This window comes from Callorhinchus milii, unplaced genomic scaffold, assembly GCF_018977255.1.
Source record: "Callorhinchus milii isolate IMCB2004 unplaced genomic scaffold, IMCB_Cmil_1.0 Scaffold8, whole genome shotgun sequence".
NCBI lineage: Eukaryota > Metazoa > Chordata > Chondrichthyes > Chimaeriformes > Callorhinchidae > Callorhinchus > Callorhinchus milii.
The window spans coordinates 16,927,356-16,941,595 of NW_024704749.1; the positions used below are offsets into that span (position 1 = coordinate 16,927,356).

The 14,240-nt window shown below is 42.8% G+C and overlaps 1 protein-coding gene across 1 annotated transcript; it reads right to left on the reverse strand.

The window, feature by feature from the left end:
* Positions 1-1,909: 1,909 nt before the first annotated feature.
* ptges (prostaglandin E synthase) lies at positions 1,910-10,190 on the reverse strand. Its single transcript, XM_007900290.2, has 3 exons — positions 9,708-10,190; positions 7,554-7,636; positions 1,910-3,310 (listed from the first exon to the last, which is right to left on the reverse strand). The coding sequence occupies exons 1-3, from the start codon at positions 9,810-9,812 to the stop codon at positions 3,061-3,063; spliced, it is 438 nt and encodes a 145-aa protein (XP_007898481.1). The 5' UTR covers positions 9,813-10,190; the 3' UTR covers positions 1,910-3,060.
* Positions 10,191-14,240: the final 4,050 nt, after the last annotated feature.

Sequence of the window (14,240 nt, forward strand, 5' to 3'; positions counted from 1 at the left end):
GGATATCTGATATCCTTCAATGTCTTGCAAACGCAAAAGGCTGAGTTGCAGCAATCAATGTTTACACTATGAAGACACCAATAGCTGTGTAAGGGCTGCTTTCTACATCATGAAAGATGTTCCTAGGCCCTAATAAAAACATGCAAAAGCTTTAAAGTTGTAAAAAAAAAAGCAATTCTTCAATAAAGAACAATATCCATTGGTGGCTGTGCCTTTAGCCACTGCACCCTGGCTCTATGGAGCACTCTTCCTCTATCCCTCCACCATTATCCCCATCTTCAAGGTCGTGTGCCTGAAAACCTTCCTCTTCGATCCGTCACCTTCCCCTCCTCCCCCTGGGTCAGAGTCGTGCTCAGCCACTGTCAAGCGCTCTGGGATGCTACCCTGTGCGAAGGGTGCTATATAAATGCAAGTTGTTGTTGTTGCAGGTGTGAACTTCAACTCTTAGGTTGTGGGCAAGTCTACAAAATCTTTGTCCACTCAGTGCCAGCCTCCCCACGCGTCGCTGTTTGAATTTGAAGGAATGTTGGTAATCTTCCACCAGCTTTCCTCATAAATCTCCAAAAATAACACATGGAGAAGTTTAAAAAGCGGGCCTGAGAACTGACGTCAAAAGTTTTCTTTCAGAGTCCCATCAGCTCCAAATCGCAAGAGTTGCAACAGGACCTACAAATGCTGGATCGTGTCTGGCCTGTCACAGGACGGTCTGTGGAATGAGGGAAAGGTCAATATCAAAGCCGAGCCTGCTCCAGTCTACAGATTCACAGATTCCAACAAAAATGACTAGAAATAAATCAGGAATGGAATGGAAACTCTGGGCGATTTTTTTCGACCTTTTTCCAGGCCAATTCTCATCCCCTACGCGCACACATACATATCCAGTCCTGCGTTGCTTAGATATACACTGCGCAATAACTTTATCGACCAAATCTCTTCCTCCGGCAGATTTTGATTTATCAAATCAGTCACTTGTTTAAACATTTCATCCCCTGCTGGTCTGAAGCCACGGCTGAGATTTAGTAAGGTGGTGCAGTGAAAAGGAATGCTGAACATTTTCTGGTCTGTCTGTTAGACTAATCGTTCTGCCTGTGGATTGGTGGACCTCCTAACGCATATTACGGTCGCTCTGGTAAACAGAGAAACTGAGCCAAACTGATACATTCCTCACTGGGAACAGAAGGAAAGTGCTTGGAACTTTGAATCCTCACAAACTTCTTCACGCATAAGAGTCCAGCGGCGTAGTGGTGAGAGCACTCGTCTCGCAAGCGAGAGGACCCGGGTTCAATTCCCGGGCAGGGCCAAACCTTGGACAAGTTTCCTTAAAAGTTTCCAATAGTGCTACCAACTGAGCCAACCTGACATCCAAAGATCAGGGCCACTCCAACATAATGGACTTTGTGCATGCAATACCTTTGCATACACAACCCCCAGCTCAGGTGCAAATCCTGACTGTCCAGCTCCTTGGGACGTCCTCCCAATGTGAAAGGTGCTGTACAAATGTAAGTTGCTGTTGTTGTTTTGTAATCGTTGATGTTAGCTCTTCACGTGATGCTAGGAACTTTCCAAAAAGTATACTGCATAAATGGCTCCAACACCAATCTTCTGGCATACTGTATAATAGATTCATAAGGTAACCTTAGCAAAGGTGCAGGACATATGATATTAATAATAATAATCCTTGCATTTGATATAGTGCCTTATCACATCGTTGAGACAGCTCAAAGAGCTTCACAGAATTTATTGTGAAGTGAATTGACTGTATGTTTTGTGGGTGAAACGCACATGATATGATGAAAAGTCCTTCACTGTCACACAACAGCCAATGTAACTCTGGTAGAGCATTCATCTCCAAACACAACAAAAGGTGATCATCTCTCATATAGAAACCAAAGCAAAAAAAATACTGTGTTTGGTATCCTTGTGTTTTTTTTAATAAGACTTCAATAAAAACAAAACTTGTGCGAAAGATTACAAGGGTCAATATGTAACATATTGAAACAGGTTGGTCGATTTTCCTTCTTAATGAAATTTAACACTGAAGCAGTAACTTCCACGTTTTGTGGAATGCATTCAGGTTGGTTAAATCTGGCAGGTTTTCTTCCTGTCCTCTCCAGATACCATTGACTCATGTGGTTCCCACCCACTCGCCATTTCCTCACACATTATTCACGGGGGTGAGGTTTGACTGAGCACTGGATGATTATTCAGGCCACAACCAGCCCTCACGCAATGTTCATAAAAATGCATAAGTGAGCAGTAAAGGCATTTCAGAGAGTGAGAGTGTAAATGGTCCTTCATTTCTTTGTATAAATTGCCAACTCGGAATGACAGGAGTCCAAAGTACATAAGCATTTAAAAACTTATCAAAAAACATCAAAACAACAACAAATTACATTTAGAGAGCACCTTTCACGTCGGGAGGACGTCCCAAGGTGCTAGAAAAGCGCCATAATGCACTAAGTAGATTTTACTAAAACTTCAGGTGTTTGACATTTGAACCATCCACACTGGAATATTTATTTTTTACTTGTTGGAGTCATCCCTTCTTTTCAACCATTGATAGAGATGTCGTTTTGAATTCAGGTCTCCAACCATTTCCATGATGCAGGTGGCAAAGTGCTTCAACAACCCAATTAAAAATAACAGGATCTGTGAAATATATTTATATATATATATAGATCCCAGAAACATTAAATATTCTAGCAATAGCTTAAGACTGAAATAATAATAAAAATAATGCTTGTATTTGATATACCACCTTATCACATCTTTGAGATGACTCAAAGCGCTTCATAGAATATACCGTAAAGTGAATTGACTGTATATTTTGTGACCGAAAGGCTGAATTAAGCTCAAATTAAATCATTTACAGCGTCTCCCGTAACATTCAACTCCGGAAGAAGACTCAATCTGTGTCATGTGCATGATGCATTCATTTCGCAAGTCTGTGAAGATACCATTTTATGATGATTGTGCATTGCCAGTCTGTGTATCAATCATGGGCATCTGTTTATCCGCATCTCTATCGGTTGTGGTGGTGATATGAGTTGGCTCTGACTTTTACCAGTTGGTTGCTACATTGAACAAAATCTGAAGGGCAATGGACCCACAAGGGATCTGTGCAATGCTGTAAGCTATTGATCGTGTTGGCGCTTTAAGAGGTAAAAGGTAGGCGACAGTGTGCACCAGCCGGCCCACGAAGAAAACCAGGAAGTGAATCCGTGCAACAAACAGATTGGGTTCCATCAGCGAGTAGACAGCACCAAGGAAGAGGAAGGGAAAGATGTTCTCCATATCGTTGCGGTGGGCTCTGGGTTGGAGGGGAGATAAGATGAATTGGTTACATCATTGATAATAGTTATTTTTCAATGGATAATAATAGATAACATTAAGTGGGAACCCAGTTGGTAGGCGAATGGCGGATCGCTTTTCCGGGGGTAATAATCCCTTAAAAATATAATAATTCGGTCACTCGATCCACCATTGTTTGTGGGACACTGCTGTGTGCAATTGGCTTTGAGACGTCTGGAAGACGTGATAAGACGCTATATCAAATGCAAGGATGCATCCCAGAATGTAAAGTGAATTGACCGTGCATTTTGTGGGTGGAAACGGCAGCCAATTGCGCACAGCAGTGTCCCACAAACAGTCGTGGATTCAATGTTACAGCACAGAAACAGGCCATTTGGCCCAACCAGTCTGTGCTGGTGTTTATACTGCTCATGAGCCTCCACCCTTCTGAATCCCCTCTCCCATTCTCCGTCAAGTGTGCATCAAATTTCCAAATACGTTAATGCTTTCGGCTTCAACCATAGCTTCAGGCAGTGCAATTTGTGATCTTGTTTAGCTTGTGACACTCTCAGAGTAACTACGGTAAATAGAAATGAAATGGAAATAAAGACAGATACAGATCAAGGTGAAAATATTTGACAAATACATTTTTGGTCAGTTCTAAAACAACAGGAAATACTCTTGAAAGTTTTCAGCTTTGATCGCACATGTTATTCATTTACTCCTGCATAACGAAAAATTTCGAAAAGGCAGTTTCGTCCTGTAAGCTTCCATCCCACTCAGGAAAGCTCTTTCACTTGGTGGGTGCATATGGCTGAGCGTCAGACAGTTCTGGAAGTTATATTCAAGTCTCTGCAATAGCACAGTGAGCTATTCAGTGAATAGCTGAGCCATACTCCGGTCCAAGGCACAATCGACGGATAGACTCAGTGGAGACATTGCAATTGGTCGCAATACCCAATGCATTAAGGAAGGGAGAAATATCAGACAGTAATTACCGTTCCTATTCACTTTCTAGACACGCTCCTGCTGGAAGTTGTGATTGTGTGGCAGGCCTTTACAATGTTCCCCACAGTCAATAGCTCACCATTAAGGCTCGCATGTGAATAATGGTCACTTGGGCGAGATTCTGAGGAGGACTTTAACCTGCGGGAGGGTAATAATAATAATAATCCTTGCATTTGATGTAACGCCTTATCATGTCTTTGAGATGTCTGTGGAGAGACAACATGATGATTTTAAGCAGGGCATTCCATTTATCACCCAGGAAGGCTTCTAATAAGGGCAACCAAAGCAGAAAAACTCTGATTTCACCCACAAAATATACAGTCAATTCACCTTACATTCTGTGAAGAACTTTGAGACATCTGGAAGGCATGATAAGGCGCTGCATCAAATGCAAGGATGATTATTATTATTAAAATGTTTCAAGATCAAGCACCAGAATAAAACTGCTCGTGGGACTGGATGGTTTATTCCGTGTTAACAGAATGAAGCAGACAGTCGGTCAGAATCCACATCCCAACAAGTTAAAAGCTGTCGGCTCACGATCACAATCCACTGCTGTGGCCACGTTGTTAGGTTTACGAATGTTTGAGTAATAAACCTGGGAATGTTTTCCCAGTGACTGCAGAGGTTCCACGGCCAAAAATTAACCTCTCTTTCTCATTCAATTTACAATCGTTGCCAAAATATCTCATCCAACGGCAAAACACTCAGTCACTCCACTTTACAGTACTGTACATCCTGTGAAGCACATTTGAGACGTCCGCCCGACATGAAAAGCACTACATCAAACATGAGGATTAGTATTTTTATAGTTAATAAGAATACATTTATTTAAAATATCTTGACCGAATGGTTATGAGCAAGGACACTTCAAAAGCTCTAATAGCCAGTCTTCTGAACTGGTTTGCAGTCACCATGGCAATTGGATTTATTGGCATTTTAATGGTACTGAGCAAACATGTGCATTAATTATACAGCCAATAAAGGGGATGCTCAACTGTTCAGCTACTCACCAGCTGGTGAAGCCAGTATTCAGAGTGAATGTGAGCTGTAGAGACGTAGGCGATTCATGCCTTTTTGAACAGAGAGTTTAGATTTACTTACTTTACCCAAAGAGCAGCGAGTGCGTACTCTAATGTGGAACAAATTAGTCAAGATTGTGGTGAAATCAGATTCTGTTGGCAAAATCAGGGGAAAGGAAATTGTTTGAAGGTTAAGAGAGATGATACAGAATTATTTGAAAGCAGCCAGATGCATTGCAATTTTTCTTTCCCAATCCTGTGGTGTGTGTTTGTTTGTGACTGCAAGTTTCAGACCTCTATTAGTAGTGTCAGAGTCTGTGCTTTCTCCTCGTGCCATACTGAGAACACCCACGATACTCTTCCCTTACACGCTCCGCCGTAAATGGTGAATAAATTTGCTTCAGTTAGCAACAGTCAAAACACAAAGCTGCTGAAACAATTGTCTGAAAACTTTATGAAATATTGAACTCGAAATGGTCTCTGTTTTGTCTCTCTGGCAGACTTACTCCCGCGACTGGGGAAGAATGAGATTGGGAACCACAATTTTTTTTTCCATTTTTGGAAAGCACAGGAAAGAGGAAAAACTGACTTAAACATCCCTGTGCCATTTTATAATGAAGCAAAGTTCAGTGCTGGAAGAGCGAGGGGCCCTAGTCAACTGTTCGCACGTGATGTTCACATACTTTTAAGACCCAAATCAAACACATATTTTTTCACCCACAAAATTTACAGCCAAATCACTTTACAGTATATTCTGCGAAGCGCTGCAAGACGTCTCGAAGGCGTGATAAGGTGCTATATCAAATGCAAGGATTATTTAATAGCTTCATATTTCTTGCATTGCTGCTTTCACAGCCACTTGGTGTTATTGCATTTTTTAAAAAAATATTGTTTGTGTTATGAAATCTCGAAGGGTGTTATTTCCCTATCCTGTTTATCCAGATCCCGACATGTAAAAATACTCCAGTCATTTCACATTTCCTTTGGAACAAGCTGTCAACTGAGCACAGATTATGGAACAAAAGACACGTAAGATGCGATCTTTTCAGGAAAAAGTTTTTGGCTTGAAATTGTTTCAGTAACTTGAAACTTTATAACTAGAACATTTACAGGTCAAGGGCAGAATGACGGAATCAAGGTAGAATTTCATTTATGTAGCACCTTGCATGTCATCAATTTGACGAAACCTTGAGAGAAACCTCTCCCCCCCCCACACACACACACACACACATAAAAAACAGTAGGTTAACAACAGCAACAACCAGCCTCACAGATGGTCTCTCAAGATTCGCAGGAAATGCTCATTCTGGTATTCAGGCTGGGAACTCGTGTCTCTTGGGGAAAGAAAATTTTCAGCTCAATTTTTTCTCAGATTAATGGAATGCTGTGTAACAAGGCTCGAGAATAATCTGATCCTCAAGTGTATCGTATCACAGTCGAGATTTCAAATGAAACTTTACACTATGATGGCTTTGCCTTGATAGTGGATGTTTAGCTTCAGCCCAGTGGAATGAGATATCCCTCCCGATGTGAAAAGCACTATATAAATGTAAATTGTATTGTATTTCCAGGGCTGGGAGGCGGAACAGGGTGCAAATAGAAATTTATAGCACAGAAGAAGGCCGTTCAGTCCACCATGTCACCGAATATTCCAAGTTTTTAAAAAAAAAATAATTTTGTTCTCCTCCAAATGTCTCCTTTCCTTCATTTTAATAACATAATAATCCTTGCATTTGATATAGTGCCTTAACACGTCTTCGACACGCCTCAAAGCGCTTTACAAAATATACTGTAAAGTGAATAGACTGTATATTTTGTGGGCGAAATGCAGCAGTTAATTACGCACAGCAGCGTCCCACAAACAGTGCATTGAGTGACCAATTTATTATTAATTTGAATTTTTTTTTGAAGGAATTTTACTTGGGTTCCACGAACACGGACGTACCCGCCAGGATCTCATCCAAGAGATCATATTTATGTGAGAGCCTTTACAATGAGTGTCAGCGAGTTATTTGACGAAGCAGCAGAGTGATGCCCAATTCCATTGGCGTTTGGCAAGCCATAGATGTGGGTATATGAACAGCAATCAGGAGTTGGAACTCTGGCTTAATCTCCTGTCCCAAGTCCAGGATTCCTGAGGCTTATCTGTAGCCCCGTCTGAGACCAGAGCACTCGCCACAGACCAGAATCTGAACCGGTCACCTTAGGTTAACAGATTGACAAAAGATATACCTGCGGCTTCGCTCCACATCAGGGTCGTCCCGATAATACTGCTTCCCACCGTGTCTCAGAGCATCTTCTGGGTTAGTGAAAGCCTGGTGGGAAGTGAAGGAATCATGTCAAACATTCAGAAGGTAAATAACAACAATAATAATAAGAAGAATTCTTGCATTTGAACCAGCGCCTTATCACGATGTTGAGACATCTCAAAGCGCATCAAAGGATATACTGCAAAGTGAATTGACTGTGTATTTTATGGGCAAAACGCAGCAGCCAGTTGCACACAGCAATGTACCACAAACAGCCATGGAGTGAGCGACCAATTTTATTTGGGGAGGGGGGGCGGAGGGGGGAACTGTTGACCAGCAATAACTTGGCAGTGCAACCAATGGAGCCATTACATGACGGATTTCTTCAGAGTTAATAAGCCACAGTCTCACTGTTTCATAGTCAGAAATCCGAACCAAATCCTTCCTGAAAGAACCTGCCAAGTCAGCTTGACATGCATAGCTCTCTCTGCAGGAGATGGATTCCGTGATCCAAGACATCTATGTTGGCACGAGAGACATTTCCACTACCATTCTCCCGACGAGAGCTTTGCAGACTGCTTTTCCTGACTTAAAGATCTTCTGAAAATTTCTCCCGCCTTCTGCCAGCCGAACAACATTCCGAGTTTCTCTCATGAACTTTATCCTCTTAGAGAATGCAGTTACCTTTTTGGGGGGGGGCTGGGGGGTGATCAGCCGGGTGTCTGACAAACACTGAAGAGTATTGAAACTAAGCTAAGAATTCCACATTTGTGTACCACCTACGCAGGGAAACTTGCCTGTATCTGGAACAGGGGTTATCATTCTGGGTTTATTTTCTCTGGTCTGTTAAGCATCTTACATACCTCTGTAAAGCCTCTTTGGAGACATCTCTTTTCAAGGCGTAAGATATACACATTCAGACTCAATGCACTTTATAATAGATTCTGTGCAGCAGACGTCTGAGACGTCTCAATGACGCGATAAGGCTCTTTATCAAATGCAAGTATTATCATTATTGTTATTATAATAAACAACCTGCCTAAACTCATGGTAATGTCACAGGGACCAGAGGTAAATGTGACCGGCATTCTAGAGCACGGATCACAGCATAACTTGGGAACTCGACAGATTTTTGCAATGTAGCCCAGCATGTTGTCTGCCTTGTTCATTGCTGCCTCACACTGTTGGGACACGTTTTGGGGAAAGCCGATCGATAGTCTCTGTCCCCCTTGGCAACCTGTGTCTAATCTTTTTAAATTTACGCTGTGCAATAACCTGCACTCGGAATTTTTTCTGTCAGTGACCAGCCCAGGTGTACACCCTCCGGAGCTCACGTTAAAAGTTCTTAGCTACCTCCTCTGATTCCAATGTCCATTTATCTCTCGCCCCCACCCACCCAACTTAATGCCATCTGCGATTTTTAATGATCGATCAGCATCAACCAGCCCCGGTCCTTCGTTTAAAAAATAATACTAATAATTTGGTCGCTTCAATCCACGACTGTTTGTGTGGGAACGCCGCTGTGCGCGATCGGCTGCCGCGTTTCGCCCACAAAATATACAGTCGATTCACTTTACAGCGTGACTTGCCAAGCGCTTTGAGAGAGGTCTCGAAGCCACGATCAGACACTTGGCTGCGTCAATTGCAATAACATGACCATAAATATTATCATTAGAACTGCAGTGAGGATAATGAGTCCTCTTATGGAAGCTGAGGCACTCCATTCATGTCCAAAACTAACACACAAACATATTTTAGAAAAAGTCCTACGTTTTGGGGAGAACAGAAAAAAAAAGTGCTGCTTTTTTTTTAAAAAAACAATCCATTGAAACTTTTCTGTGTTTTCCCACGAGTAAAACTGGGATAAAACTCACAACTTCTAAAGGCACAGACAACTTTGCTGTAAGTACAATCGTACAGTTCACACAACACCCACACACACACACACCCCCCACAAACAAATGTACCCAATCTCTTGCAATTATCAGGAACTAAACGGGTCGAGCTTTGTCAATAATATAAAGAGTACAAAAAAAAAACACACACACATACACAAGTTAAGAGTTTTAAAAGAAAAAAAGTTGAAATAGCCAGTGTGTGGGCTGTTGCAATAAAAATTGGAATAAAAACTGCTCACCTTTCTGCGGAGTCTCAGCTGCCCTGTGATGATAGCCACGATGTACATTTTCACCACCAAAAGGGTGCTGTAAAAGGTAAAACACGCGAAAACCTCGTTGTTCATAATAGTGTTCAGAGATGCTGACAGATCACCCGGGGCACTGGGAGCGAAATTGACACGAAGGGTCACACACACACAGAGACAGACAGACAGACAGACAGATAAATAAACAGACAGTGAGAGAGAAAGCACTGCCCTGGACTGTGTCACACAGTCTGTTCCACACTACAACTGCTCTCTTATTCACAGGCGAATTCTCCACCTGATCTGCAAAAACGCTGAGCACCGCCTCCACTCTTCACTTTTACTTAACGGTTTCATTCTCTCTCCGAGGATTGTGCAAGTACTGATCTCAGCCACTGCAGAGCAAACCAGTCTGACTTAAAGCTAGTTGTCGTGTGCGTATATGTGTGTGTGATAAGAGTCTGTGTGCATGTGTGTGTGAGTGTGTATGTGTATGGTGGGTGTGCTCGAGTCTGTGTGTCTGTATGTATGTATGTATGTATGTATGTATATGTATGTGTGTGTGTGAGAGAGTTTGTGTGAGTATGTGGGTGTGAGAGAGTCTGTGTGTGTATGTGGGTGTGCTCGAGTCTGTGTGTGATAGATTGTGTATGTGATAGAATCTGTGTGGGGTGGGGGGATGGTTGTTTTTGTTGCAAATTTTTGGAATAAAATCTGGACAATTGGCAAATGCCATGAGCTCAAAGTGTAATTTTCCATTGGCACTAACCCCAGTGTGAATGTCAGAGTAAGTCGTTGCCTGGAGTACTTGTAATTTCAAGATACGTATTAAAATATTCCAGTCTATTTTAGCCCTCGTAGCAGGTCACCGTATAAATCCGTACTCTGCGCTGTTTGTTGCATAATCTTTGCATTCTCTCTCTCGCATTAATTGGCGATTCGACTAAAAAGGGAATATCCTGGAGAGAAAAAAAAACTACAAAATCTCTCTCTCCTTTCTACAAACAATACTCCTTTACAGTAATTGCTGATGAGAGCTTTTGTAGATCAATGCAGCAGCCAATTTGCTCATAGCAAATGTCCACCCCCCCCCCCCACACACACACACACACACATAACCAGGAGTTGAATGGTCAGTGTATCTGGAGGATTGTTGACCAGGACATTGGGAGAAACTCCCCTCTAGGTCAGAACTTAGATTGGGGGGGGGTGGGCGGGCAACAACAACAACTTACACTTGTATAGCCCCCTTCACATCAGAACGACGTCCCCAACCCTCTAAATTCCCACTACCTGTTCCAAACAGTCATTCTTTGTATGTACAGTGAGAACAGGGAGTACTGGTAGGATATTTGATCAGGAAAGGCATTAAAGCCCAACGCTGTCACAGCCAAGTACAACATTATTACAAGTCTTCCATATCCATGTTATTGTTGTTCAAGGGCTGGTCCCCCCAGCTGGAGCTGTTTAGATACTACTAGATTGGATCCAGTTCAGTTAGGTGATCTCGCCTGAGGTGGCAATAGGAATCATGCGACTGACCTCAGTGGTCTGAATCTATGAATGGAAAATGTCAGGCAGAGTTCCCGCATCTCTAATAATGGCGTCAATTTTTTTCCCCCTACAATAACGTTCCAGTTGGCAGAATTGACAAACGCCAAAGTTTATAGGCTTCAGCAACTAGAGCTTTTTCCTCCACAAAATGGTAGGGTGAACAACAACAACAACAACTTGCATTCATATAGCGCCCTTCACCCCGGACAGCATCTCGGAGCGCTTAACAGTGGCGGAGCCCAATGCCGAGCCAGGGAGGAAGGGAAAGGTGACCGTAGGCACAGTTGAAGAGGAAGGTCGATAGTTGATAGTAAACATCAACAAGAGTTGATCGTTTATTACCAAACCTAATGATTTACTATATAAAAAAAGACTGGTGTCCCATCTCCATTTGAAGCTCATTTTGAGCTGCAATCGATGCCCTCTATGTCGTGTGGGGTGGGTGTTGTATGCGATAGAGTTGAGAATGTAGACAACAACAAGATTGCATTTATAGAGCGCCTTTCACGCCGGGAGGACGTCCCAAGGTGCTGGACAGTTGGGTCGGGACCCGAGCAGGGGGGAAATGGTCAGGGAGAGGGAAGGGAGAGAGCGAGGAGGGGGTAGAGAGTCGAGAGGGGAGCTGAAGGCACGGTTGAAGAGAAGACAGGACCGCAGACCAGTTTGACTTAGCTATTTAACATTCCAGACCAGAAGAAATGTTTGGAAGAGACATTCCCATCATCACTGTATATGGTTTGTGAGCTTCAGCCAGTCTTGAATTCTTCCAGTGATTGTTTGTACCAGGTGCCGGCTGCCAGCACTGACACCAGTAGTGGGTGTTTTAATCAGTTCAGGTTTCCATACCAAAGCAACTGGCTGAACCGCAATAACACACTGAAGGAAGGTCTGCGCAGCAGTTGTGTACTGCATAGGATGGAGGGTAAAGGTCTGCTGCAAGGATTAGTGCTGCACAATAAAGGGCAGGTCCAGCTCACACTCACACCAGAAGGTCACTTGAGTCTAGCTCCAAGATGACTTAGCAGATCTCAGTTAGCGCAGCAATTAGCTACGAATTGGCGATTTATCAGGAAATTCTACAGGGTGTTCACAAAGTCCTGTTACCCCACCCTTTTCTTCCAACAATGATTTTTCGTTTTCCGTTGCAGACGAGTCGAGTGTAACAATGTCTCGTCAGTTAAACATTTGTGCTGAGTACAACAAAGTACGTCTAAATACAATGATCAGCATTCTGCCACATGTTTCAGGGGTGGCTCAGTGCACTATATCAAGAAAAACATGGGGTAACAGGACTTTGTGAACATTCTGTAATATTTGGAGGTACATTAGATACCAAATACTAAAGAACCAGGAACAATATCTTCAGATACACAAAATCAGCCAGGCAAGAGACCACCAGGAAGTATTTCTTTACACAGAGTATATAATGAACAACTGGAACGGAGGGATGGCTGAGGTCAAGACATAGGATGTGTTGATGAAACAGATAGATGCTGTAATGGAAAGAGGCTTTACATAGTGTCCTGGATGGATTAGATCAAATGGGTTGAAGGGACTTGTGCATCCGAACCGCTCTTTGTGGTTTGCAATTTATTTTATTATCAATTTATTTCACCAGCAGTTTGTTCAATCCTTCATAATAACACACCGTTTGACATAACTTCTGCTTACAGGAGACTGTTTTTTTGTCTGCGTTATTTCTATCGTCTAACAGAGTAAAGGGAACAAAGCCAATTAAGAGTTAAAAACATTTGGGCGCAAATCATCACCCAAAGACATTTATCCCACACCCCAACATTTTTTTTTTGCAACGTGTTATTTAGGAGCATTCTGGTTCTGATCCGGTCACGTCACCTCGGAGTCTGAGCCATCAGACAAAGAGGCATCCTCACAGCAATCCTCTGCGTCTGAGAAGGAAGACACGTAATGCAATCCAGACACCCGTTGGTATTGCGAGAGACAGGAGCCGGGGAACACCGACAGCTCCAAACAATTGTTCCTCCTCTGCTCCTTAGAGATGCTCCACATTTCGATCAGAGGGGAACACATCACACAACCCATGCTGAAGGCCTTGACAGTCGTGAAATCAAACGGAATTCCACTGACGTCCCTAAGGAAGCGAGCTTCTGCCTGGGATATTTGCAAGACGATGAAATGAGGGCAGACACAAGGGGGGTCACTCGTAGGGATCAGTAGGGATCCGCCAGGCACTGCAACGCCTCACACAGCTGGACAGCGTCTGAAAAATACAGCATTCAGTAAAAATGTATAGTGTGCCATGTTACCAAGTACCTGAGATTGGCTGCCGCGTTTCGCCCACAAAATACACAGTCGATCCACTTTACAATGTATCCTGTGAAGCGCTTTGAGACATCTCAATGGCGTAATAAGGCCTATACCAAATGCAGATATTATTATTATCATCATCATCACCTTTAGAGCAAATTGAAACCAATCCAGTTACAGTGAACAATAACTCAATCTATTGTCACTGAATTTTCTCCCTTCTTCTGAAGCCCGTTTCAATCTTGCGTTGTGGTTCTGATCAGCCTGCAAAATCTTACCCAAGCGGATATCTTTAACAGATGAGCACGATTTCTCCTAACGCTAACGGAATACAAATATTCTGCTGAATATTAAACAGAGTCGGGATAGATTTTCTGCAAACTGTGAGAATCCATGGTGATCGCTGCAGAATAACAGTGAACAATTCTTCAAAATCAAGGTACAATAAACGGTTATTTTAATGTACATGGACAGTGGTAAAAAGAGGTCAGGTGATTGTGTGTGTGTGTTAGTGGAATAACCCACATGTGCACAGTGTAACATGTAATTGGATTTACATGGTGGTGAACTTCACACACTCTTGGCAAGAGAATGTTCAAACCGAGTCCCTTCAACCCTGTGGCCTCAGTCTCAGTCATCCAGGTCCTGAGCCAGGCAAGTCCACAGTATTCCAGAGCACTGCTGACG

Coding starts and splice junctions, on each gene's coding strand:
- ptges (XM_007900290.2), bottom strand. CDS start 9,812: ATGAACAACGAGGTTTTCGCGTGTTTTACCTTTTACAGCACCCTTTTG. Junction 7,637..9,707: donor AGCTGAGACTCCGCAGAAAG/GTGAGCAGTTTT, acceptor ACTTCCCACCAG/GCTTTCACTAACCCAGAAGA. Junction 3,311..7,553: donor GATGTGGAGCGAAGCCGCAG/GTATATCTTTTG, acceptor CCTCCAACCCAG/AGCCCACCGCAACGATATGG.